The sequence below is a fragment of the Colletotrichum higginsianum genome, chromosome 2, assembly GCF_001672515.1.
Source record: "Colletotrichum higginsianum IMI 349063 chromosome 2, whole genome shotgun sequence".
Classification (NCBI taxonomy): Eukaryota; Fungi; Ascomycota; class Sordariomycetes; order Glomerellales; family Glomerellaceae; genus Colletotrichum; species Colletotrichum higginsianum.
Window position 1 is genome coordinate 2,711,908 of NC_030955.1, and position 23,529 is coordinate 2,735,436.

General features: G+C 50.8%; 4 protein-coding genes across 4 annotated transcripts; 2 read left to right on the top strand and 2 right to left on the bottom strand.

The window, feature by feature from the left end:
• Positions 1 to 10,333: 10,333 nt before the first annotated feature.
• Positions 10,334 to 10,495, bottom strand: CH63R_02563 (uncharacterized protein; the record flags this gene model as incomplete). Its single annotated transcript, XM_018297538.1, has 1 exon — positions 10,334 to 10,495. The coding sequence occupies one exon, from the start codon at positions 10,493 to 10,495 to the stop codon at positions 10,334 to 10,336; it is 162 nt and encodes a 53-aa protein (XP_018162354.1).
• Positions 10,496 to 12,533: 2,038 nt separating this feature from the next.
• CH63R_02564 (RasGEF domain-containing protein) lies at positions 12,534 to 16,445 on the top strand (the record flags this gene model as incomplete). Its single annotated transcript, XM_018297539.1, has 4 exons — positions 12,534 to 13,388; positions 13,465 to 15,768; positions 15,826 to 16,042; positions 16,117 to 16,445. The coding sequence occupies 4 exons, from the start codon at positions 12,534 to 12,536 to the stop codon at positions 16,443 to 16,445; spliced, it is 3,705 nt and encodes a 1,234-aa protein (XP_018162355.1).
• Positions 16,446 to 18,187: 1,742 nt separating this feature from the next.
• On the bottom strand, positions 18,188 to 19,348 carry CH63R_02565 (Glycine-rich cell wall structural protein 1; the record flags this gene model as incomplete). Its single annotated transcript, XM_018297540.1, has 3 exons — positions 18,188 to 18,363; positions 18,415 to 19,143; positions 19,216 to 19,348. The coding sequence occupies 3 exons, from the start codon at positions 19,346 to 19,348 to the stop codon at positions 18,188 to 18,190; spliced, it is 1,038 nt and encodes a 345-aa protein (XP_018162356.1).
• A 2,142-nt stretch (positions 19,349 to 21,490) lies between these two features.
• CH63R_02566 (Esterase family protein) lies at positions 21,491 to 22,655 on the top strand (the record flags this gene model as incomplete). Its single annotated transcript, XM_018297541.1, has 2 exons — positions 21,491 to 22,539; positions 22,631 to 22,655. The coding sequence occupies 2 exons, from the start codon at positions 21,491 to 21,493 to the stop codon at positions 22,653 to 22,655; spliced, it is 1,074 nt and encodes a 357-aa protein (XP_018162357.1).
• Positions 22,656 to 23,529: the final 874 nt, after the last annotated feature.

The following is a 23,529-nucleotide window of genomic DNA, read 5'->3' on the forward strand; positions in this document are numbered from 1 at the left end:
ACTCAAAGAAGATGTCAAAGATGAACTCTCCAAGCAAGACCGACCAGACGACTTCCTACAGTACGCGGAACTCGCTGTCAAGATTGACAACAGACTCTTTGAACGAAGAAAGGAGAAAAGCGAAAAACGAGCACCCGCCAACTCCGGAAGGAAGTACCAATGGCAACCCCAACGACAATCCCAACAGAACTACCCTCAGCGCAACGGACAAACCGAGCGCCCCAGAGGAAACAACTGGCAGAACAACCAGAATCGCAACAGCACTGCCTACGGGCACCACAGCGGCCCCATGGACCTCAGCATAGCCCAGAGAGACAACAAAACACGAGACTTCAAGTGCTACAACTGTGACAAACCAGGACACATGGCCAGAGAATGCCGGCAACCCAAGAAACAGCGATTCCAACCGGTACCCGAGAAGAGCCGACAAATCAACATTGCCAGCAAGGACATTCCCCACGCCTCGCTCTCATGGACCGCATGCTATGACGACAATTGCCTCACCCACCAAGACAGCAAAGAACAATCGGGATGGTATCCCAAGCCCCCTAGAACACTAGCCATGGCCAGGTCAGGATACGAAAAAACAGGGATATGCAAGACCCCTAACGAACACCAACGACAATGTGTCGATGTCCTCCGACAAGTCTGCGGAATCGCCAGCTACCAGAAGATTCCCGACGCAAGGAAAGGACTCATGAAGGACGACCCATCCAAAAAGAAAGAAACCCCTCGAGAACAACCAAGGACTCTCGCAATGATGCGACGAGGCCCCAACCAGAAGCTCACACGCAAAATTAACGAACAACTCGACGAGATGCTCCAGGAAGGACAACTTGAAGAAGTCAAGAGACCTATGCTTCAAGGCCTGATAGCACCAAACGGACAGATCGACATAACTGCACTCGACCAAGCTGCAGCTGCCGATCCCCGGGACCTACGAACATGGACCTCCAAGCAGAGGAAAGCGTATGAACACGCTGCAAGCGACCACCCGCAAGGGCCAGACAGCTTGGATTACGATTCAGAAGAAACACCCAGCTACAGAATCACGCCTAGCCAGTACTACGAAACCTACATCGCATCTAGCTCTGACGAAGAGAGCCCGGAACCCCCGAAGCGACCAGAATACCAGATCATCCACCCAGCGGACGACAATCAATCAGTCAAGTTCCACGGAACTGCATACAAAAAGAACCACCCACCTACGCCACTTGTGCCAGGAGACCACCCCCTACTCGATCCCAGCAACCGGAACCATCAAGACTTGTTCTGGGCCGAATGCCTGGACGACAACTGCAAAGACCACAAGAAAGGCAAGAAGAAGTTCTACTTCTACCCACGACGCTACACAGAAGAACCCATTCAGGATGTCTATCTACACAGACAACTCCCCTTCTGGACAATGCGACTCTATGAGGAAGGAAACATTGCGACCTTCGCTCCCGACCCCGAGTACCCTATGTCGTGCTACAACAACGACCAAGGATGGCAACAATGCAAACATGACGAATGCCTCATTCATTCCAAGGCAAAGGCAAGAGCCTGGAGGAAGGCACAGGAAAAGAAACAGCCAAAAAACTGAAGACGCCTACGAAAAAAGGGCAACGTACGGCGACAACCTATAAGACCCTATGTGCAACCTACGACGCAGCACATTTTGAACTGGACATCGAGATCCAAGGACGACGAACGCGCGCAGTCATCGACAGCGGCGCCCAAGGAGACTTCATATCGCCCAGACTGGTGAATGAACGAAAGATACCATGGCAGAAGAAAGAACGCCCGTACGCGTTACGGACGGTCGAAGGAGAACAAGTCGAGTACGGCGGCGGACTCATTGTTTTGGAGACAGTGCACCTCCCTTTGCAAGTTCATGGCCAGAAAGAAGAACTCCAATTCGACATCACAGAGATAGGAGACGCCGATGTCATCCTAGGAATCACATGGTTACGAAAGCACAACCCACGAATAGATTGGAGAACCGGCCAACTCCAATGGTCAGATTCAGTCACTGAGCAGCACTGCAAGAGCCAGGCCTCAAACGAATCTTCCAGAGCACCTCTTGACGACACAATACAACGAACACGGTACATCGCCTATCTCCGGGAGATACGGCCTTCCAAGACGGTAGCCCCGGCAGCATCCGATCAGGGATCAGATCCACTCCTAGCTATTCCAGAGGAGTACCGGAAGTACGACAAGCTGTTTGCCCCAGAATTGGAAACAGGCTTACCAGAACATGGACCTTACGATCACGAGATCCCTCTCATCGAAGGCTCCCACCCGAAGTTCCATCCGATATATGGACTCAACGAAACAGAACGCGAGGCACTCGACAAGTACCTCGACGAAAACCTCAAGAAAGGGTACATTAGACCCTCAGAATCGTCAGCAGGATACCCTATCCTGTTTGTGCCAAAGAAGAATGGCAAGCTACGACTATGCGTTGACTACCGACAGCTCAACAGCATCACGAAGAAAAATTGCTACCCGCTACCACTCATCTCAGAACTCCGAGATTTACTACACGGAGCAAACTGGTTCACGGCCCTCGACCTCAAAGGAGCCTACAATTTGATTAGAATGAAGGAAGGCGAAGAGTGGAAAACAGCGTTCCGAACACGCAAAGGACTCTTCGAGTACCTCGTCATGCCTTTCGGACTCACCAACGCACCCGCCACCTTTCAGACAATGATCAACCACGTCCTCAGCGAATTTATCGACATATTTGTTGTCGTCTACCTCGACGACATCCTCATCTTCTCACCTACCCTTGAGCTACACAAGGAACACGTACACAAAGTCCTTCAGAAGCTCCAAGACGCCAAGTTATTGGTAGAAGCGGAAAAATGCGAATTCCACAGCAAGAAAGTCGACTTTCTAGGATACACCATCACGCCAGGACAAATCGAGATGGAAGCGAAGAAAGTACAGGCAGTCAGGGACTGGCCTACCCCCCAAAACGTCAAAGACGTCCAGTCGTTTCTAGGATTCGTCAATTTTTATCGACGATTCCTCAAAGGTTACGCAGGAAATGTCAAGTGCATCCAAGACCTCACACGAAAAGACACCCCGTTTGAATGGACCAAAGAACGCAACGACGCATTCGAGCAAGTCAAACAACAGGTCAGCTCAGAACCTGTCACTCGAATCCCCGACCCAGACAAACCTTTTGAAGTCGAGACCGACGCCTCGGACTTCGCTATGGGCGGACAACTCGGACAACGCGACGAAGAAGGAAGACTACACCCTTGTGCCTTCTTCTCCAAAGCATTTCATGGACCAGAGTTGAACTACCAGATCCACGACAAAGAACTCATGGCAATCATCGAAGCATTCCATGAATGGAGACCACAACTATCTGGTACGAAACACGAAGTTCTCGTGTACACAGATCACAAAAACCTCGCACATTTCACAACATCCAAGAACCTGAACAAACGACAAGTCAGATGGTCAGAATTCCTTTCGGAATACAACTTCCGGATCATCTACAGGAAAGGAACCGACAACGGTAGAGCCGACGCTCTCAGCAGAAGGACGGATCACGAAGTTCCCGTCCCAGAGGAAACACAAGTCATCCTCAAAACAGACAAAAATGGAGACCTCATTCCAGCACAGAAGCTTCTTATGATCGCCAGACGAGTTATGGCTGGCACGACCAACAAAATGACGCATGACATGATCAGAGAGATTCATGGTGCCCGGATACATGGTCACCAAGGAGTTACCAAGACCTGGAAACGAATTCGACAACACCACGACCAACGAGTAACAAGACAAGACGTTGCAGACGCCATCCGGGATTGCGAACCCTGCAAGAAAAGCAAGAACAGTCCACACAAACCCTATGGACAAATTCAGCCACTACCAGTACCACCAGCAGCATGGCATTCGATCTCTTTAGACTTCATTGTCAAACTACCAAAGTCAAGGGAACCACTCACGAAGGTCTATTACGACAGCGTTCTGGTCATAGTGGACCGACTCACCAAATACGCCTACTTCATCCCATACCTGGAAGCAAGTACAGCAGAAGACCTTGCGTACACGTTCTTGAAATACATCATCAGCAACCACGGACTACCTAAAGAAATTGTGTCAGACAGAGACAAGCTGTTTACTTCGAAGTTTTGGAAATCTCTGATTTCGCAACTTGGTGCAGACCACAAACTGTCTACCTCTTTCCACCCGCAGACCGATGGTCAGACCGAACGAATCAACCAGATACTCGAACAGTATCTACGATGCTATGTCAACTACGACCAAGACAACTGGGTACCACTGTTACCTACAGCTCAGTTCGCCTACAACAGCGCAGTTGGAGAAAGCACTCTCCACTCCCCATTCTACCTAAACTACGGATTCGAACCCACCGCACACGGAGAACCACGCGAAGGACCACGGGCCCTGAAGGCCGTGGCCGATATCAACAAGATGCGTGAAATCCAGACAAACGTCTCCCAAGATTTAGAACTCGTCAGAGAACGAATGAAAAAATACGCCAACACTTCAAGGATTGGAGGACCATCCTTCGAAGAGGGAGATAGCGCCTACCTCATACGACGAAACATCAAAACCAAACGGCCTAGCGACAAGTTGGACTACAAAAAACTCGGACCTTTTGAAATCCTCAAAAAAGTCTCGCCAGTCAACTACAAGCTAAAACTACCCGACACGATGAAAATCCACCCAGTCTTTCACATCGCACTCCTTGAACCAGCGCCACGCGGATCACACACCGAAGACTGCATCATCGTAGAACCCAACGAACCAGAATACGAAGTCGAACGAATCATCGACCACAGGAACGAAGATGGTCATGACGAATATCTCATTAAATGGAAAGGCTACGGACACGAAGACAACTCATGGGAACCAGTCAAGAACCTCCAGCACGCCCCGCGACTGCTTCAGGAATATCACGACCTCCGGACTCCTCCTCCACCACCAACGGCCCCAAGCCCGAGAAATCATCACCAAGCCCGAACGAGGACCAATCCACGTCATTAGAAACCCCCATGAATTGCAGCTCCTCCACCACTCCACGCTCGTGAGCACCCAGTGCTGACTCCAGGGCATCCGACTCATCAATCTCCTTCATACCCCTGCGGAAAGTCTCGGCTTGACGATCACGAACCAGTTTCCGAGTTTTCCGAATCCTCGCCAGACGACCCGCCGCCGTTGCCATCAAGGATTGCAAACGAGCAAGCTCCTCATGAAGCTTCAAGAGCTCTTCACCAGCTTTTTCCTCCTTTTCATCCCACTCTCGTTGCTGAGCATTCAACCGTTGGACTACAACCAGTTAGCAAACAAAAATCTACACGAGTAAGGCTACTCACGAGTGGACGCCACCAAGACGCCATCACAAGGCTTCTTCGCCTCGACACAGGCCCGACAGCGAGAAGAGCCCTCACTAAAACGACAAGACGCCTGTGCGCGAAAACAGCGAGTGCAAGGCATGTCGGCAACAATAGAACGAGCGTCAAAAAACTCTAGAAGCGCGAGACGTTCACGATCTTTGATCTCTGTCTTTTGAGACTTAGATTTCGATTTCGATTTTTCGACGCGACCTGACATGGTGTCAGCATCATGAGAAATCAGGAAGCAAGTTGACGACTCCCCAACCTGGGAGACACCACCTACTTATGTGGTCTTGAGGACAAGACCTTTGGAGAGGAGACCTGATGTTACGACCCAACAAGCTACAGGTGACGCAGCCCCACCAGGCCAGGCAGGGCGCGGGCGGCACAGCATTTGTATGGACAAGAAACAAGGTCACACAGATGACTCCTCGGAACGGAAGAACTAGGGAAGGTCACGTGCAGATAAGAAGGACCGACGGACGATAAGCGGTCCACGCTAGGGACCGACATCCAGATCGTCGGTCCCAGGACGAGGACCGACTTTGAGATGTCGGTCCCAAGAACAACATTCAAGGATATAAGGACACTCATTCCGCATAGATAGATTACCTTCCATAGCTCTTCAGCAATCAACTTTGTGATTATCCCCTCGGATACTCTCGGCACCCTTCACTAGTGACACACGTTACAAGCCCCTTGTTGAGTATACGACTGATCACCGTATCCTCTGAAGACCTGATCCTTTCAGCACGACTTACAGCACTGTTCCCCAGCTTCGTTGCCTCAGCTTCTGCTAATAGACACTACCACGGAAAGCCGACCGTAACATATACTAGCTAAGTAGTTAATATAAGGTGCAACTACTAATAGATACTTAATAAAGCTATATTTACCCTAATTATCCTATAGGCTAACTTAGCTGCCCTAAGAGACAAGTAGTAAATTAACTTTAAAATTAACTAGCTTAAAGGCTATAAGAATAGTCTAATTAATAGTATAGCCCTTGCAGATTTAAAGGTAAAAGAAGCTATTAAAATAATTAATTAGTATTTAGGCTAGTACGAAGGCGTTCTTTGCACTATATAGTATATATATTACAGTTAGTACCTATAGGAAGAAGAAGAGGGAATAGACTTAGTTAATAATAGAGAGGTAGTAGTATATAGAAGTAAGCTAAATAGAAGGGAGCAATAAATACTAGTTCTATTAAATATAGTAATTTTTATATAATAGAATACTCTAAAGGGTAAAGTAGCTCTTTATATAGATATTTTTAAGTCTTTATTAATAATTTAGAGAGTAAGAATAATTTAACTTTTAATTAAGAATAATTATATATTTATGTATAGAGAAAAAGTAATCTTAAGATAAAGAGAGTAGAATTAGGAGAATGTATATTACTTACTATAATATATTACTTACTATGTAAGTATATTAATATTATTTTCTCTATATACTAGAGATTTAGCCTTCTAGAGTAATAATTTACTGTAGTTAATATAATAAGACTTATATAACGTACACGCATAGCGAGTCGGCCAACATAGCGAGCCGGCCACTCCTTATCGCTAGAAAAAGCCCCTTTTCTAACTATTTATTAAAAAGTAGATTCTTAACTAATAAAGACCTAGTTTTTAGTATTAGATAACGATAAGAGTTAGATTTTAAGAAATAATATTGTAGAAATTATTGTCTCTTCCTAACCCTAGGTTCTTAGTAATCCTCTTATCTAGAGGCCTAGATAAGAGGTAAGCTTAGTAATATAGGCTAGAAAGAGATAATAATTTTAATACTATTATTTCTTAAAATCTAACTCTTATCGTTATCTAATGCTAAAAACTAGGTCTTTATTAGTTAAGAATCTACTTTTTAATAAATAGTTAGAAAAGGGGCTTTTTCTAGCGATAAGGAGTGGCCGGCTCGCTATGTTGGCCGACTCGCTATGCGTGTACGTTATAATTAGTACTAACGTACACGCATAGCGAGTCGGCCAACATAGCGAGCCGGCCACTCCTTATCGCTAGAAAAAGCCCCTTTTCTAACTATTTATTAAAAAGTAGATTCTTAACTAATAAAGACCTAGTTTTTAGCATTAGATAACGATAAGAGTTAGATTTTAAGAAATAATAGTATTAAAATTATTATCTCTTTCTAGCCTATATTACTAAGCTTACCTCTTATCTAGGCCTCTAGATAAGAGGATTACTAAGAACCTAGGGTTAGGAAGAGACAATAATTTCTACAATATTATTTCTTAAAATCTAACTCTTATCGTTATCTAATACTAAAAACTAGGTCTTTATTAGTTAAGAATCTACTTTTTAATAAATAGTTAGAAAAGGGGCTTTTTCTAGCGATAAGGAGTGGCCGGCTCGCTATGTTGGCCGACTCGCTATGCGTGTACGTTATAGTATTATTACTATTAATACTAGAATAAATAATTATACTATAATTAATATTGCAAGTATTAAATTAGTACTCCTTCTTCTTAATAGCCTAGTAGCTAATTTAGGCCTAATTATTAAAATAAGGTAGGTCCTGCAGTAGAGGCTCTACTTCTTTATTAGTAGAATAGCCTAGTAGTAGGAGGACATTTTAAGAATTGCAATAATTAAGTAATACTTAAGCTAGCTGCAGGCTGTAATTTGCACTATTTAGTAGGTATAGTATAATTAATACTATTTACAATAGAAGTAGAGATATTATTAGAAGATTATTAGTAGAAAACTTAATATAATTATTATACTTAATACACTTTACTAAATCCTAGAAAAATAAAAATACATTTATACAATGCGTAGCCTAGAAGGGTATAAGTATTTACTATAGCTGTATTAATAGTATATTTTAAAAGAGAAATAATAAATTATAAAATTAAGTATAGAATGTATACTAATACTATATATTAATACTGTATGCATTTCTAAGTATTATACTTACTCTTACTACTTAGAAGAATAAGGAGCTTACTGTATTTAAATATTATAGATATTCTAGTTATTATTTTTTTCTATTAATTTAAAATAATATAGGTATAGTCTGTCCCTTCTCTAGCGGCTCTATAGTTTGTAAGAGTAGTCTATTAATAGGTATTTAATAGCCTTTATATTTAAAGTAAACCTAAAAAACAGGCTGTACCCCTTTCCCCATTTAGGCAAAGATAATGAAGACCGAGGAGAAGGTGCACTCAATTTTCTTTTAATATATTTCTCGTTTAAACCGAACCAAGACCAACTTTGGAAACGTACCCCTTCACCAGAGTGGGGCTTACTAGATGCCGCTATTGAGGTACCTCCACACACGTTTGGGAAGTCAGGGCCGCGGCACAGTTCCGGTCGACCGGTTCCCCGTTAGCAGCGGCGCCCTGTTTGCGCTCCGCTTCGCCGGGATAGCTGCTGGAACTGGTTTGGTGGAGGTGGATGGGCCTGGCTAATTAATGGCCTGTTCAAGGATTGCTTCGGGATTTCCAGACTCTGGCAAGACTGACACACTATCAACCGCTGGTCCTGGATTGCCCCCCTCGGGTAACCTTAGGACCTCCCCCTGTCCCCCGTCTCTCGCCTCGTCGACACATCACTGTTCGCCGCCGGAAAGGCAGACAATGACAATATCCGAAAGCGCCATTCGTGAGACGCGCATGTTCGTCCCAAGTCTGACCGCCAATCCCCCGCTACGCTTACTATATTTGTGCAGTCTTGCTGATAACAGCAGTAAATTGTCTGTGGACTCGAAACTAAAGGCTGCGCAGTCTCGAGGAGCAATCCCGCATTATCTTCGAAGAAACCCACGGCGAGTTGGCGACTGACAAGCTGATTGGCAAACTGAGCGGGAGGCTGAGGAAGTCTGAAGGCGAATGGCGGCTCATCCCTGACGATCACCGAACCGGCTGTATACACTACAACAGTATTCGCCTACTGAACAGGGAATCTTTGAAGAGGCGCGTCCATCGCGCGTCAAACGTGTCGAGTACCTTGCAGGCCACAGCATATTGTTCTGCGCGCCGAGATGGGATCGGCGCCGATGGCGACGCCGGCTTCAAAGGCCCGGGAGTATGGGCGAATCACGACCTGAAACCGACGACTTTCCCTAATGCATCGACTGTTGGCTCTGGTTTTCAATAGAAAAAATGTCGGTTTGGCGACTGCATACGCCTATCATTACCGTCTGTCACCCTACTCAACCGATCTACTGGTCACAATCTGTTTGTTCATGCGTCGCTCATCGCATCGAAGCGGCGTTGCCCTCCCCCAGCAATACAGGAGCGCAAATCTATATGCCGACAGCTGGAGACGAGACCGGTCGATGCTCCAACAAGCGGGAAAGGTGTGCATTTTGTTTCGTGGTTTCACTACGCATGCCTTGGGGTCGTTCTTGATTGACTTCGTCCGCGGCAAGTCAGCCCTCAGTCAGAATACGTGTCTAACGCCAGTAAAAGTCGCTGTGCAGCTCAGTAGCAAAGCCGAATTTGAAGAGCTTCTGACCACCCACTGAACAGTACCGTCGGACTTACATTGCAGGTTGAACTAGGAGCGTTGAGAAAAGCCGAAAATGTTTGGGCCGCGCTGAGGAGCAGCCCTGCCGCCTTCCATTCCAAAATAGAACAACCATTAAGATCAGGTTGAATTGGCGACGCCTTGAGTGGCTCGGCCACTACGGCATGCTACGGTTGGTAGGCCGCACCGTGGAGGAGGTCGCACCATCTCATCTTACTCACACGCACTTACGCTCGACTTCGTTCACGTGGTCGAGTCTGTCTGTCGGCCCCTTCGAGCTACCATAACACCACTGATGGCACACGATAGCCAATGTGCAAGAGGAGACAAGACGATTCGGGCATGGCCTTGCCTAGCTGCGCAGTGTGTGCCAGATCGGGTACGAATGGTGGTCGAGCCGTCAGTTCAGCGTGCGGAGGTTCCCTTAAGATGAAAAGAGCCAGCCCAGGTACAATGGTACGTGAAGCGCTGCTACAGCCGACGCGGATGACATGCCACGACACGTAGTGGCTTCGTCGGCCTGGTTGCTGCCTCTACCCGAGGCACATGGCGGCCGAGTGAGTTGCATGTTGTGTTCTGGTTTTGGGTCAGTTGGGAAACGCTTGGAAAGCAACGCGCATTGGGTAGATGCATCCGAGAGCGCGCAATTGGCTTATTCCTAGAGCCGGCGATGTTGTCCCTCGGACGCAGCACAGTGTGAGGGCGGGGTTGTCCGAGGCGGCTGCCGAGTCCGGTAGGGGAGTGCGGCCTTAGATCAAGGCGCCTTAGGTGACCACCTAAGATGGTTGCACGTGCAGGGAGTTTATCAACACAGTGTTAATATCCTCAGACCGGACGGATGAGATTTTGACGTCCACATCGGGCCTTTGGTTTTGCCCGGGATCCACATCGGTGTAAGACGGCCCCTGCACCTCCCCACAACGTACACCTGCAATCGTACCGGAATCGGGCTGAGCAGGCCTCTTTTCCCTCTCGTCCTCCTTCTTCGTCTCGACGGTCTTGTATGCGCACCGAAGACGTTGTTGTAGGCGAGACCTACAGACGTCCTGTTGAACTGCGAGATAGATTGGCAGGCCGGGCTACTTGCCATGGTCGTCGGTGGTCGTCGGTGGATGCGTGGACGACACAGCTTCGCTCTCATAAACAAAGGGGAAGAGTATCCCAGGCCCCCTGTGTCCCGACCCCGACAGTATCAGGTTGAGTCTAGAGTCGTTCTGTCCTCACTCCGAGGCATTTCCGCCGCTGATCTATTCTTTTGCTCGATTCTTACGTGCAGTGCTCGACGGGCTGGCAGCACAACAACAAAAAACAAAACCATGAACGACACTCAGTGGTGTGATCCAACATGTCACCTTCACCCTTTCACTCTCGAGTCGCTTCCTTCGGAAAGGAGGGGGTGAGGCGCCCTCTGGCCAGTAAGAGTTCGGATAGAGTGCTGAAGGGACCCGCTGCAACGAGACGGACAAGCAGGGTCCTGGGAGAATCCAGGTGGGGGGGAGAGCACAAGTCTGCCGGGGCCTTTCCCACTGCAAGTCACTGCGCAGCACTTGCGGGCTCCTAATACAAACAAAGACTATACGGTCCTGTTTTAGTGCACCGTCCACGGTCCACGAGTCCGAGTCCAAGTCCTCCGTCTCTGCTGTTAAGACCCTGCGGTTGTGCTACCGCTCGCCAATACAATCCTAAGGGTGCGTCCCATACTGCTATCTGGTCCCAGAGGGTACCGCTGCCGTCATCACTATCGATCCACGACGCAGCATCTCCAATACCCGTTCTATTCTTGCACAGGTGCCCCGGTCAAGGCTGCGATCCCGACGACGACGAGAGACTATCGCCAGAAAATTCTTGTCTTTTCCTTGTTTCCTTCATTCTTCTTTTTTTCTTCGTTCTTGACGGATGGGCGGCGTAGACGACGAAGCAGCATCGCCAACGGGGAAAGGCGAAGAAGAGGCATTTACAGAGACCGTCTGATACTCCCGCCCAAAGACTGTCTAGGGTGACATTGGTCCTTCGGGGGCGGCTTTCCCTCATCAGGCGATCCTCCTCTTCAACCCCTCAACCCCTTCCTGGTCCCCGCTGTTCTGCCAATCACACAAGACGCGAGCAAAATACCCAGCAAACCGTCCCTTACGCACACGCACGCACACACGCACCTCTACCTGCCTCTCTCTTTCCCTCTTTCTCTCTATCCTCCACCCGCTGGCCACCTCACTCATCCCACCAGTCAGCGTCTATCGTCGCGAACCACTCGCTCGAATTCTTTAACGCGACAGCAACAGCGACAGCGACCGTGGCAGTGAAAGCGACAGCGACGGAACGGCATCAGCGCTTGCCAGCCTCAGCGTCAGTTCCGGCGCCAAAAAGAACCACGTCGACCACACACGGCTGCGCCTGGTGCCAGACAAGACGAACGTGCCCCCGCAACTTGAACTTGAAGCCCACATCCCCCCCCTGCTCCAAACCTGCGACTCCTTGATTGTGGGTTTTCGCAACCTCAACAAGTTGTCGCCCCGACCCTGACAACTCTCATCCCCTCTCCCACGAAACCCTTACGATTGACAATTCCTTGCCCTGACGTCGGGCGAGCTTGAGGCAACAACTAGAGCAGAACCGTAACCGGATCATGACTTGACCCCGTCCCTCCTTGGGTTATCAGCGCGACCACCTCATCATGCTGATGACACAGACCGCAGTGCCGGCACTAGTTCAGGGTCAGAAAAACAACTACAATCCTCGCAACAAGCCTTCGCGCGAAAACCTCGGCCTCGAACACAGCAGCAATTACTATCAAGCCCAACCGACGTTGGATCAGCCCAACGTCGGCCACGCCTACTCACCCTACTCCCAGGCCATCACCTCCTCCTCCTCCGTAATGAATGGCATTGCGGGGACCGCCCCGCCGGGCACAATGTATGTCCGAGCTCTGTACGACTACGAGGCCGACGACCGCACGAGTCTTAGTTTTCACGAAGGCGACGTCATCCAAGTTATCACACAACTCGAATCCGGCTGGTGGGACGGCGTTATCAACGGCGTTCGCGGCTGGTTTCCTAGCAACTACTGTCAGATTGTTACGAGCACCGATGAGATCCCCGACCATGATCAAAACGGCGAACTCGAACACCTCGACGATGAGGAGGACAATCAGGAGGTTTACGATGAGCAGCTGGAGGAGGATGACGAGTCGGAACTGGACGACGCCAACGGCCTGCCGCTCGAGGGCGCTGATCTGGGCGATAAATCGAGGGCTGATTTTTGGATCCCGCAAGCAACCCCCGATGGTCGCCTCTTCTACTACAACATGATGACGGGCGACCGCAGCATGGAGCTGCCCTTGGAATCACCCAGCTCGGCCAACGAGACGGGCCCGCGTAACAGGATGAACGTAAACATTCCGGAGAAGACGCGGCCCCCTCCAGAGATGATGGCTAGAGGATTGACTCAGGACGAGGACGAAGATTCCGAAGCAAACTCGGCCTCCGAGCTGGAGGGCGAGTCGTTGATGCTCGCTTCCCGCGGGTCTCTGGTAAGACCGTCTTGCTGTCAATCTGGTGACTTTCGGGAAATTGTTTTGCTGACTGGGCGTGGATGCATGTCCACAGCAGCCTCGTAATCGTCGTTCTCGCAGCGAGATGCTTTCGCCCTCTACTTCCATGGACTCGATGAACGGTGCAGCGCAGGTTTCCAGGGGGAAGAATGAAGCGTACCTGAACCCGAACCTTGCGCCCAACGCGACGCCGATGATTGCGTCGGCCACGTCGTTCACCAGCACGTCGTACAACACGCCGCCAACCAGCACCGTGCCTCGCTCCTTTTTTGATGACGGCTCGGCGCCGCCTTTGACATGGACACGCCTTGTCTCCAACATGCGCAGGGCCGTAGATCGATACCGCGATGCCATCACCAGCAACAATCGCTCCGAATATGTTGCACGCGCCGAGGACATCTCTGACCACCTCAGGTTACTCCTGGCCGCCGGGTCTGGCACTACTGACAACCATTCTGGCCAACCCTCTATTATCTCGACGAACAAGGCTCTCTACCCTCACTTCAGGGACATGATGTCCAAGTTCTCCAAACTCGTGATCTCATCTCACATAGCTGCCGCTGACTGGCCTAACGCTGAATCGGTACAGAAATGCCTTCAGGAGGCCGACGGTGTGTTGCTCGGGGTTTTCAGCTATGTCGAAATTGCTCGCCAGCAGCGAGGAGAAGAGATCCCCCGGCTTTTCCCTGGGTTCGTCATTGGCAGTTCCACCGGCGGTAGTTGGCAGAATAACGGCCTCGGCTCTCGCGATCCCATCACTGCGAACTTCCTAGAAGATGAAGAGGGTGTCGTGGAGCCCACGGCGATGCTGGACGGTAAACTTCTCGAGAGGCTGGACGAGCTCAAGCGGATGCTTGTATTCAGTATAAGAGAGCTGGACAAGCACTTGGTTGTGGCGGACAAGATCATGACATCTTTCAAGCATGAAATCATCGGCAACAATGTCTGCTCGGCCGGAGGCAAAGTTCTCGAGATGTTCAAACCATGGTACGCGCTTATCGAGTCCATCGATCTCTCGTCGCTCGGAAACAGCTTCCAAACGCCTCAGCTGGCGGATTTCGCCGCCAACAAGCAGAGCCTGTACGATAACATCTCAGACCTCGTGGTGGGCTGCCAAGCCGTGGCCGGACCTTTGGCTGATGAATGGGCCGAGGTGCGCGGCGAAGCTCTGGAGAACCGTCTCGAGTACGTCCGCCAGTGTGCCAAGGCACTCGAGACGAATTCGTCACACATTGGATTCTCCTTGCAACTATTGTCGGAGCAAGTGCAGATCAACATGCAGCAGCATGTCGATTCCAGGCAAAGAGAAGATGTCATTCAGCGCGAACAGCTTCGCAGAGGGGACACTATGCCGTACGACCGCCCCCATCAACGTACGGAGTCGCGGACGACGCCAATAGCGGTGCGGCCTCCCATGATCACCTCGCAATCATTCACCGAAGGTGACACTACTGGAAATTTCCGAGGAGGCGATTACTCAAAGGTTAAGAAAATTTTGGGCGATGATCCGAACCCTCAGAGCAATGTCCCCCCGGTTGATGAAACGCCGGAGTTCCTCAAGTTGGATCACGAGCCGGATCTGGCATGGGATAACAAGCTTGCGCCACCTATCGTCAAGGGCGGTACGTTGGAGGCCCTCGTTGAGCAGCTGACGCGCCACGACAAGCTAGACTCCAACTTCAACAACACGTTTCTTCTTACCTACAGGTCTTTCACGACAGCGCAGGACCTGTTTAAGCTTCTCGTCAACCGCTTCGGTATTCAGCCACCCGAAGGTCTGTCTCAACAGGATTTCGAAGCCTGGCGGGATCGGAAACAAAAGCTCATCCGCTTCCGGGTGGTCAACATCTTGAAGAGTTGGTTCGACAACTTCTGGATGGAGGAGCACAACGAGGAATCGAAACAGCTTATCCGGGATGTTTACACTTTTGCGCGGGACACGGTTAAGTCAACGGAGACACCCGGCTCTGCGCCGCTCATGTCGGTCTTGGATCAAAGGCTCAGCGGCCAGCAAGCCGGAGCCCGCCGCATGGTCCAGACGCTCAATCAAAACACGCCGTCGCCAATCATGCCCAAGAACATGAAGAAGCTCAAATTTCTGGACATTGATGTCACGGAATTCGCCCGTCAGCTCACAATCATCGAGTCTAGGTTGTACGGCAAGATCAAGCCCACAGAATGCCTCAACAAGACGTGGCAGAAGAAGGTCGCCGACGGAGAGCCTGAACCAGCACCGAACGTTAAGGCACTCATCTTGCACTCGAACCAGATGACAAACTGGGTGGCAGAGATGATTCTGGCTCAGATGGACGTGAAGAAGCGGGTCATCGTGATCAAGCACTTTGTCGCTGTTGCGGACGTAAGTAGAACCCGGCGGGTATCATGGTAACCGAAGCCTTGCACTGACAACCCGCAGAAATGCCGGAGTCTCAACAACTTCTCTACGCTCACCTCGATCATTTCGGCACTAGGCACTGCGCCCATCGCTCGCCTTAAGAGAACGTGGGACCAGGTACCGCAACGGACGCAAGGTGTTTTGGAAACCATGCGAAAGCTCATGGCCAGTACAAAGAACTTTGGAGAATACAGAGAGGCTCTACACGTGGCGAATCCGCCTTGCATTCCTTTCTTCGGTTCGTACTTCTCCGTTTCCTTTTCCATCCGTGACAAGGACGAGGGCCAAGGCAATGCTGACGTTGCCCTCAAGGTGTTTACCTGACCGATTTGACCTTCATTGAAGACGGAATCCCGTCCATTATCAAGAAGACCAACCTCATCAACTTTGCCAAGCGGGCGAAGACGGCCGAGGTAATCCGTGACATTCAGCAGTACCAGGCCGTCGGGTACTCATTGCAGCCTGTCCCGGAGCTACAGGACTACATAATAAGCAATATGCAGGCCGCAGGAGATGTGCATGAGATGTACGACAAGAGCCTGCAAGTGGAGCCGCGCGAGCGAGAAGACGAAAAGATCGTGAGGTACGTAGCATTGCGAGATCAACCCGGAGTGTTTGGGGCGGTTTCGTTTTGGGGTTAGAGGCCCGTTGGTTGCCCGCACCCACGAACCAACTGTTGTTCGTGGTTGTTAGCGAGGCGGTCCCATCCCGCGCTCTCAAGATACCCTTTGGTTGTTTATCTCTCGCAAATCATCTGCTTTGAAACCGGAAGGCGTTTACTTACTCTGTTTGATTGTGATGCAGGGTTCTTGCCGAATCTGGCTTCCTATGATCGACAGTTACCGGGATGGAGAGGAACACATCTGCGCCTCGCTCGTGCAGGCTATCCCAGTATGGTGGGCTGGCTGTAGCTGTCGTTGGGCATTTCCCACGTTTACAGGACTCTACTGGCACGCAAGTCACTCAATACCCCCTAGGCGCTGCCCTACGAACCGGCCCGTCAGTTACGACAGCACATTAGGACATGGCTGATGTGAAATCACCTGCCCGGCGGTTATTGCCGCAGGGCTGAGATATACTCAGATAGAGGGGTCACGAAGAAACGAGGCTGATGCGCAGTTCTACCCAAAGAAGGAAGGGTTCGACAGGATGAGAATTGGAAGAGGATAGTTCCTCCGCCATATGGAGGGTCAAGGAGCACTCTATCCTTCCTGCCGAGGGAGAGGGTGTGAGGCTGGGCAGTTAGTTCATGGAGAGAAGAGGTGCATTGGTGCATTGGTGCATCATGGCCCAGGCAAGTATGGCCCAATGGCTGGCCGGGTTTGGAAGTGACCATGTCCTTGCAAACAGAGGGAGGGGCGCTGATGGTTTGAAAGGACTGACTTGGTCAATCGCCTAACGACGAGGTGCAGAATGAAAGGAACGGGGAAACAGGGGGTGACGAGATGGAATGACATCTACACTCCCCCAAAAGCGTGCACGAAGTTAATGAAATGTTGGTGTAAAGGTTTTTTTCCTCCTGTTGTTTTCTGGGATAAAGTTACGCTAGGATATCAGATACTGGGGAAATAGGAGTTGCAGACTCCAGTCGGCTACAGTCAGTTTCAAGACGATTTCATTCTTCGGCCCCTTATAGTTGGCCCAAGACACTATCTACTGACAGCGAACGAAACACTTGAGGAAATTTATGTGTCAAGCCAACAAACCAAAACCATATACTAAGCTGTCCAAGCATGCCACTTTGCGTTCTTGTCGTGAGAAAGAGTGCAGTTGATTGATGGCGTTCATGGTACGGCCCTGATATGCCCTTCTTTCTGAGTAGACTGGCAAGGCCCCTCAGACGGCGTCATAATTCGTGTGGGTGTTTATAACACCCTCACCCGGACTCAACAACCAGACTGCCCTATGGACCTAGACAGAGCCTGCGTGGAAATGTCACTACCACCGGTGATTCCGGAATTGGTTCCCAGATGCACTAAGCCAAAGGAGGGAGAGGGAAGTGGAAGGCAAGATGCCAAACGTTCAGGCGTCAGTCAGCGGGCTTGCCCGAACAGTGTCTGTACCCAGTCAAGATGAGACGGGCAGCAGCTACCCCTCCTTGTACATCTGTTCAAGGGAGGGAGGTAAGAATAGGAGCCATGAGATTGGGAAGAGGATTACTGTGGTTAATCTTAACTCGCCTCTTCAAAGCTGCCTTAGAAGGAGCACTTCGCGTGAGACTTTGGGCGACGAATGGTTCAAGAAAGCATTATATTAACAGTCATGTTTATCCTTTATTAAGAAACGGCCGTCATAAAGCTACATCGCAGCGCTGGCACTAAGATCATTGTCGATACAACATGGAGATGTTCGACGAAAGGCCTCTGGTTGGGTCGGTTCCTTCCTAGTGACGGTGGAGTTTGGCCTTGATCTTGTCCTTAAGACTCTCCTTCTCCTTCTCGGTACCCGCTTTGGGGCTGTGTGTGCGGTCTTCACTGGTCTTTCCGGTGCTCTTGTCACTGCTGGATGCAGCAGCAGCCTTGGCAGCGGCATGGGCAGGATCTTTCTCGTCCAGTAGACCTGTTTGTGCGTTAGCTGGGTCTTTGGGGTCTCAATCTTGAAAACACTCACGATCTGCCTCGCGGCCCGCGCCTGGCTTGGTTGCATCAAAGTCACCACCATCGACCGCCAAGCCCGAAGTCTTGATGTACTTCTCCCCCGTACCTTCGCTTCGGCTGACTGCCTTGGGAACATCCTCCTTGCTGCCCTCAAGACCTGATGCCGACTCATCCTCAATCAGACCGCCCTTGGTAGAGTCTTTCTTGACATTCCCAGCATCACCTCCACGCTCCTTGGCAACAGTCTCCAAGGGTCTGGGCCCGGGACCGTCGAGCTTGTCGCCTCCGGTAATTGGCCCAGAGGCGTTGTTGGTGACGTCTTGGCCCTTGGGCGCAGGGTCGGTGGCGGGATCGGCAGGGTGGCGTATATCAGTCTTTCCAGCAGCGCTATCAGCCGGGGGCGCATCGTCGGTAGAAGTGTTCTTCAATTCAGGCTTGCCAATGTCCTCCTTCTTCTTTGAGGGGTCTTCGGTGGCAGACGATTTATAGGGCTTAATGTCTTCTGTGGTTCGTGACCTGTCCGTCAGGTTGCTCTCTGTAAGAGGGGTCGCCTTGTGCTTCAGAGGATCATCCGTTGTCGAGGGGCCAGTCGGGTCGGTTGACGCTGTGCTTGTGCTAGGAGTAACAGTAGTGGTCAGACCTGTGGTCGCAGTGGGCCCGGAGGTTGACGCTGTTCCACTCGTGCCAGACAAGGTGCTGGCATCTGCTACTTCGGCCTTCTTCTCCTTATCCAAGGGATCCTCTATCCTCTAGGTCAGCATCTTTTCTTTGGGAGCGATGGCTTCCAAGCTGCGACTTCTACGCTTCTACATACCAATGTTGCCGGCGTCATACGGTTCGCCTTGGTTGGTGTTTCCCTTGACACCCGAAACGGGCTCCTGGTTCGCCTCGTTTGTGCCCCAGATGGCCTTGCTCGCCGCGTTTGTGATGTTGCTAATGGTCTCCATGTTTGACGAGTCCGTATGATGTGATGTCTATTTGGTTCGCTGTTATCGCCTTTCACCGTGAGGTTGCTGCACTAATTCGGATCCGGGATGGGTGATTGTGGTTTCGGGTTTGATGGGAATTGGTGAGAAGGGAAGATTCCTAAAGGGCGGGTGGGGTGAGGTTGTCAGAAGAGGCTTCTTATAAGACAAATCCAGCCAGTCTTAAACAGGTCTGACGTCTTCTGGGCCCAGACTTCCTCGCCTGCCTACGGCCACAGAACGTACCTGGACGGGACGTAATATGGCGTGTTGGGATGGATCTAGGAGGCCGGGTGCGGCAAGCGGCTTCCCTTCCCCTTCCCCTCCACGGGTGAGCGATGATGCGGTTGCGCTACCTCAGCGCATGCTCTCTACCGGGATGGGTACAGCGGCTCGAGTGAGCAAACCAGATATCTTGGCCATGATTGTCCAACTTACCTCACCTTGCTGGGCTCGCTAGTGTCACACATTTGTTTGCCAGCCAATTGATTCTCCAAGTGACAATTGAGAGGGTCAGTCCAGGCGGAACTTGTCCTACACCCCAGGAGCCACACCTTGCTCTTGCACTGCTCTTGCGCCATCCATGCGAAGAAGGTGGCTTGAGCAGGGTCAAAGCAAGGCAGAGTAGGCTGTCGAAAGCAGGTAGTTGGTAGGGGGCAGAGTAGTCAATACTGCCTCGTCCTCCCCCGTCGGATTGGTTATTGGCCGTCCAGCACAGAGAAGTAGATGAGATCACGTCAAAGCTGGCGTAAATGGACGAGTTGCGGTTAACCCTTAATGTGGCACATAGAAAGGAGTCCAGCCAACGAGTGGGCTGGTTCTGGCGAAATGGTTCGCACAGCTCGTCATCTTGTCCACCAACCCGCCAAGATTACCCTGCGGTTTTGCCAAAGTGTATGGGTGGATCGGTCGATCGGCAGCTGCGAAAGTAGGCGATTCTGAGCCGGGGGAGCTATGACGTTAGGGAGGATGGAAGAGAGAGTACCAATTACGTCACCCGTCTGGTGTGTTGTTTCTCGGGGAAGCTGCCTCGAGTTCTTGGGGAATCGTTTGCGCAGGTCGGCTGCCTCCACAGAAAGGATCCAAAGCCCGGTTACTGCTGCTCTACGTGGATAAGTCTCAGCGACCGACACAAGTTTGAATAAGGGATTTGATCGTCCGCCCACAATCCGCATTCCATAACGTCGAATCCGCAGCTTGACTGCCCACGTGCTTCATTGGAGTCCTGTTTTCATCCACGAAACCATAGTCGTAGTACCATCTTGCAGTGACATTAAACACTTCTGGCTCCTCCTCAGCTGCAAGCCAAGTCGGGAGGCCGGTAGAGAAAGGCCAAGACGGGGATTGACCAAAAAAAACGTTAAACGTCTCCGTTTGATTGTTATTCGTTTAGCTGTCTACAGAAGGACATGAACTAAACTGCACGTCTATCCCTTGCTCCGCGAACACTGTTGGGTCGATGCACGGGCCTGGAATCTCCACCATTGGCTGTCGGGCCGTATTCGTACACTTTGTGTGATAAACACTCCGTCACGTGGCTGTAAGACGCTTGCCCATGTAGGGCCAAGCTGACTGTCGTGGACCTGCCATGATTCTGGAATGTCCCTCGTGCAGCCGTTCCTCGAAGCAGTTGGTCTAACAACTTTCGTCCTCAACCTGCTGAGCTGGGTGAGGTAAGCAGGCTGGGTGAGCACGTCGATCTCCCACGCTCCCCAAACCTCTCTCAAATCCGTAGAATTTCTCAGCTCGTCGTGTCTGCAACCTCGGCGTCTGGGTGTTGAATATTTTTGGTTGATGTGAACCCAAACCACCGCGCTTCAACCGCGTTTCTCTTGCCCGCAATCGCTCTCTGCAATATTCCGCTTTGCCGCGTCTCGAAATCAGTCTCAACATAGTGATGTTGCTGTCTGCTGCCTTCGGCTTCTTTCTGCTGTTGGAGGCTGTGGTTCTCTCCGGGAACCTATCAGACCCGAGTAAATGGCCAAATGACCAGCAGGTCCTTGGCCCTCCGAGGAAAGGCATGTCTCCGAGCATTATAAAAATTAGAATGAAGAAGCCCAATATTGTAATCCCCTAACGAGGCTTCTCGCAGCACTCTCGCAGGGTCCGTTTCGAAATTGGTTCATGAACGACCAGCAAGACTCGCAAAGCGCTGCAGGGTTTGTTGCTTTTGGTGATTCTTATAGCGCTGGCATTGGTACTGGTGTTGATGGTGTCGAAGATGAGTGCCGACTTGGCTCCCACGCACACCCGGTTCTGATCTTCACCGATCTCGCCAAAAGTCAGGGAGCGAACGCGGCGACCTTTCAGTTCCTATCTTGCACCGGTTCGACGACCGACAATGTTCTGTCCGGCGGCGAGCGCAGTCAAATTGATAACTTCAACACATCCATCAATGCCGACTTCGCCATTCTCTCTATCGGGGGCAACGACCTTGGCTTCTTCCGGGTTATGAACGCTTGTATCTTCCGGTTCTACAGTTTCTACTCCGGAACGTGTGAGGCGGCTCTGCAGGACGTATCTGACCGGATCGAGGGTCCCGATTTTGAACAGCGACTAGAGATGGTGATAATGGAGATACTGGACAAGGTCCACTGGGAGAAGCGCCCGTGGTTTGTCATTACTGTCACCGGATATGCTCGGTTCTTTAGCGTCGAGACTGACGAATGCGACAACTGTACTCTGGGTGTCTGGTGGCAGGGTCCGAAGCTCAAGAGGGATGTCCGTCAGCGGATGAACAACATGGTGATGGCAGTCAACGACAAGCTCAAGCGATCCATCGATGCGGTCAACTCAAGGTTCACAACTCCCAAGGCCATCTTTGTCAATTACGACGCCAGGTTTGACGGGCATCGTTTCTGCGAACCTACCGTGACGGAGCCTGCATACAACCGAACCGAGACTTGGTTCTTCCTTGTCGGAGGCAAGGATAACAACCCAAACGTGACTGACCCGACGCCGGCCCCCAACGGTACGAGCATTCGTACTGACGATGCACGAAGCCGTACCCTGTCGCCGCTGTCGACGCTCGTGGACCCAGATACCTGCCTAAGTCCGGCCGAGGGCTCGGGAGACTGGGGCCTCATGGCCCTGTGTTACATGGCAAGGGCTAAGCGGGACGATCCGTCGCTACGATTTGCTCGTGAGGATGTCATGATTCAGAATTCCATGTGGTATGTCCCAACATATTACGGGAAAACCTTCCACCCAGTAAGCTTTCACTTCCGATGGTTAACGTTGTGTCTCCGAACCTTTTGTTGACAGGTTTACAGAGAAGCCTCGGTCATGAAGCCATCAGAGATGAAGTTTACAGACTCTGGTCCGATCTGGCTAGATCTCCGTAGTCCATGCCTACAAGCAGCCGATAACCAATTGCTACTTGTGTAGTGCAAGTGCGGAAGGAGGCTGCAGTGTGCGGGCAGACATATATTTTAGCAATCGCGCTGTCGGATATTCGCGTACTGGACACCCTCAGCGGCGCACAGAATACAACCTGCCTTCTGGTCCAAGCTGCTGACTCTACACTGCGGTACATGATCAGTTTTTGTCGATTGTCTTGCGGCTGTTCCGCATAGTGGATGCATGTTTTCGTTCCCCGTATGACATGAGGTACATCGGCGTGTTGTCCTCACCGGCCGCAAGTCGGATAGATTTGTGGTCTAGGATCGCGAGTTACACCGAGGCCCCGTTCACATGCTTTCCGTGACTGGGGTGCATGTTCGCAGGGGCAGGCAGTATGTACTTCGTACAGTAATTACCACAGTCTCTTTGGTTGAGTGGTGCATCCATCTGGCGGGGTCACCCCCTTGTCTCGGAGAATCTCTCGGAATAATTTGCCTTCGAGGCCCTAACCAGTTGTGCCAGACCTCTGAGGATGTGACGAAGCGTGATGTACAGCAGGTTCCGGGAGAGCATAGTAAGAAGTTGAGAGGGAGGAACAACTCTGAAGACGGCCCATGAGATGCCAGTGCCATATCCATATCTGTACCGGATCGCCTACACGTTACTAGTGCACCCTGATATATGACAGCTGCCAGCAGGGACAGCCCTAGGGCCGTGGAGTGTTGCTTCGCCTAAGTATCTTTCTGGCCCTTCCTTAGATGTCCTGAAAGGTGATCATCAGGTGGGTTGCCTCCACGTCGATCCCTGCCTCTCCCTCCCCT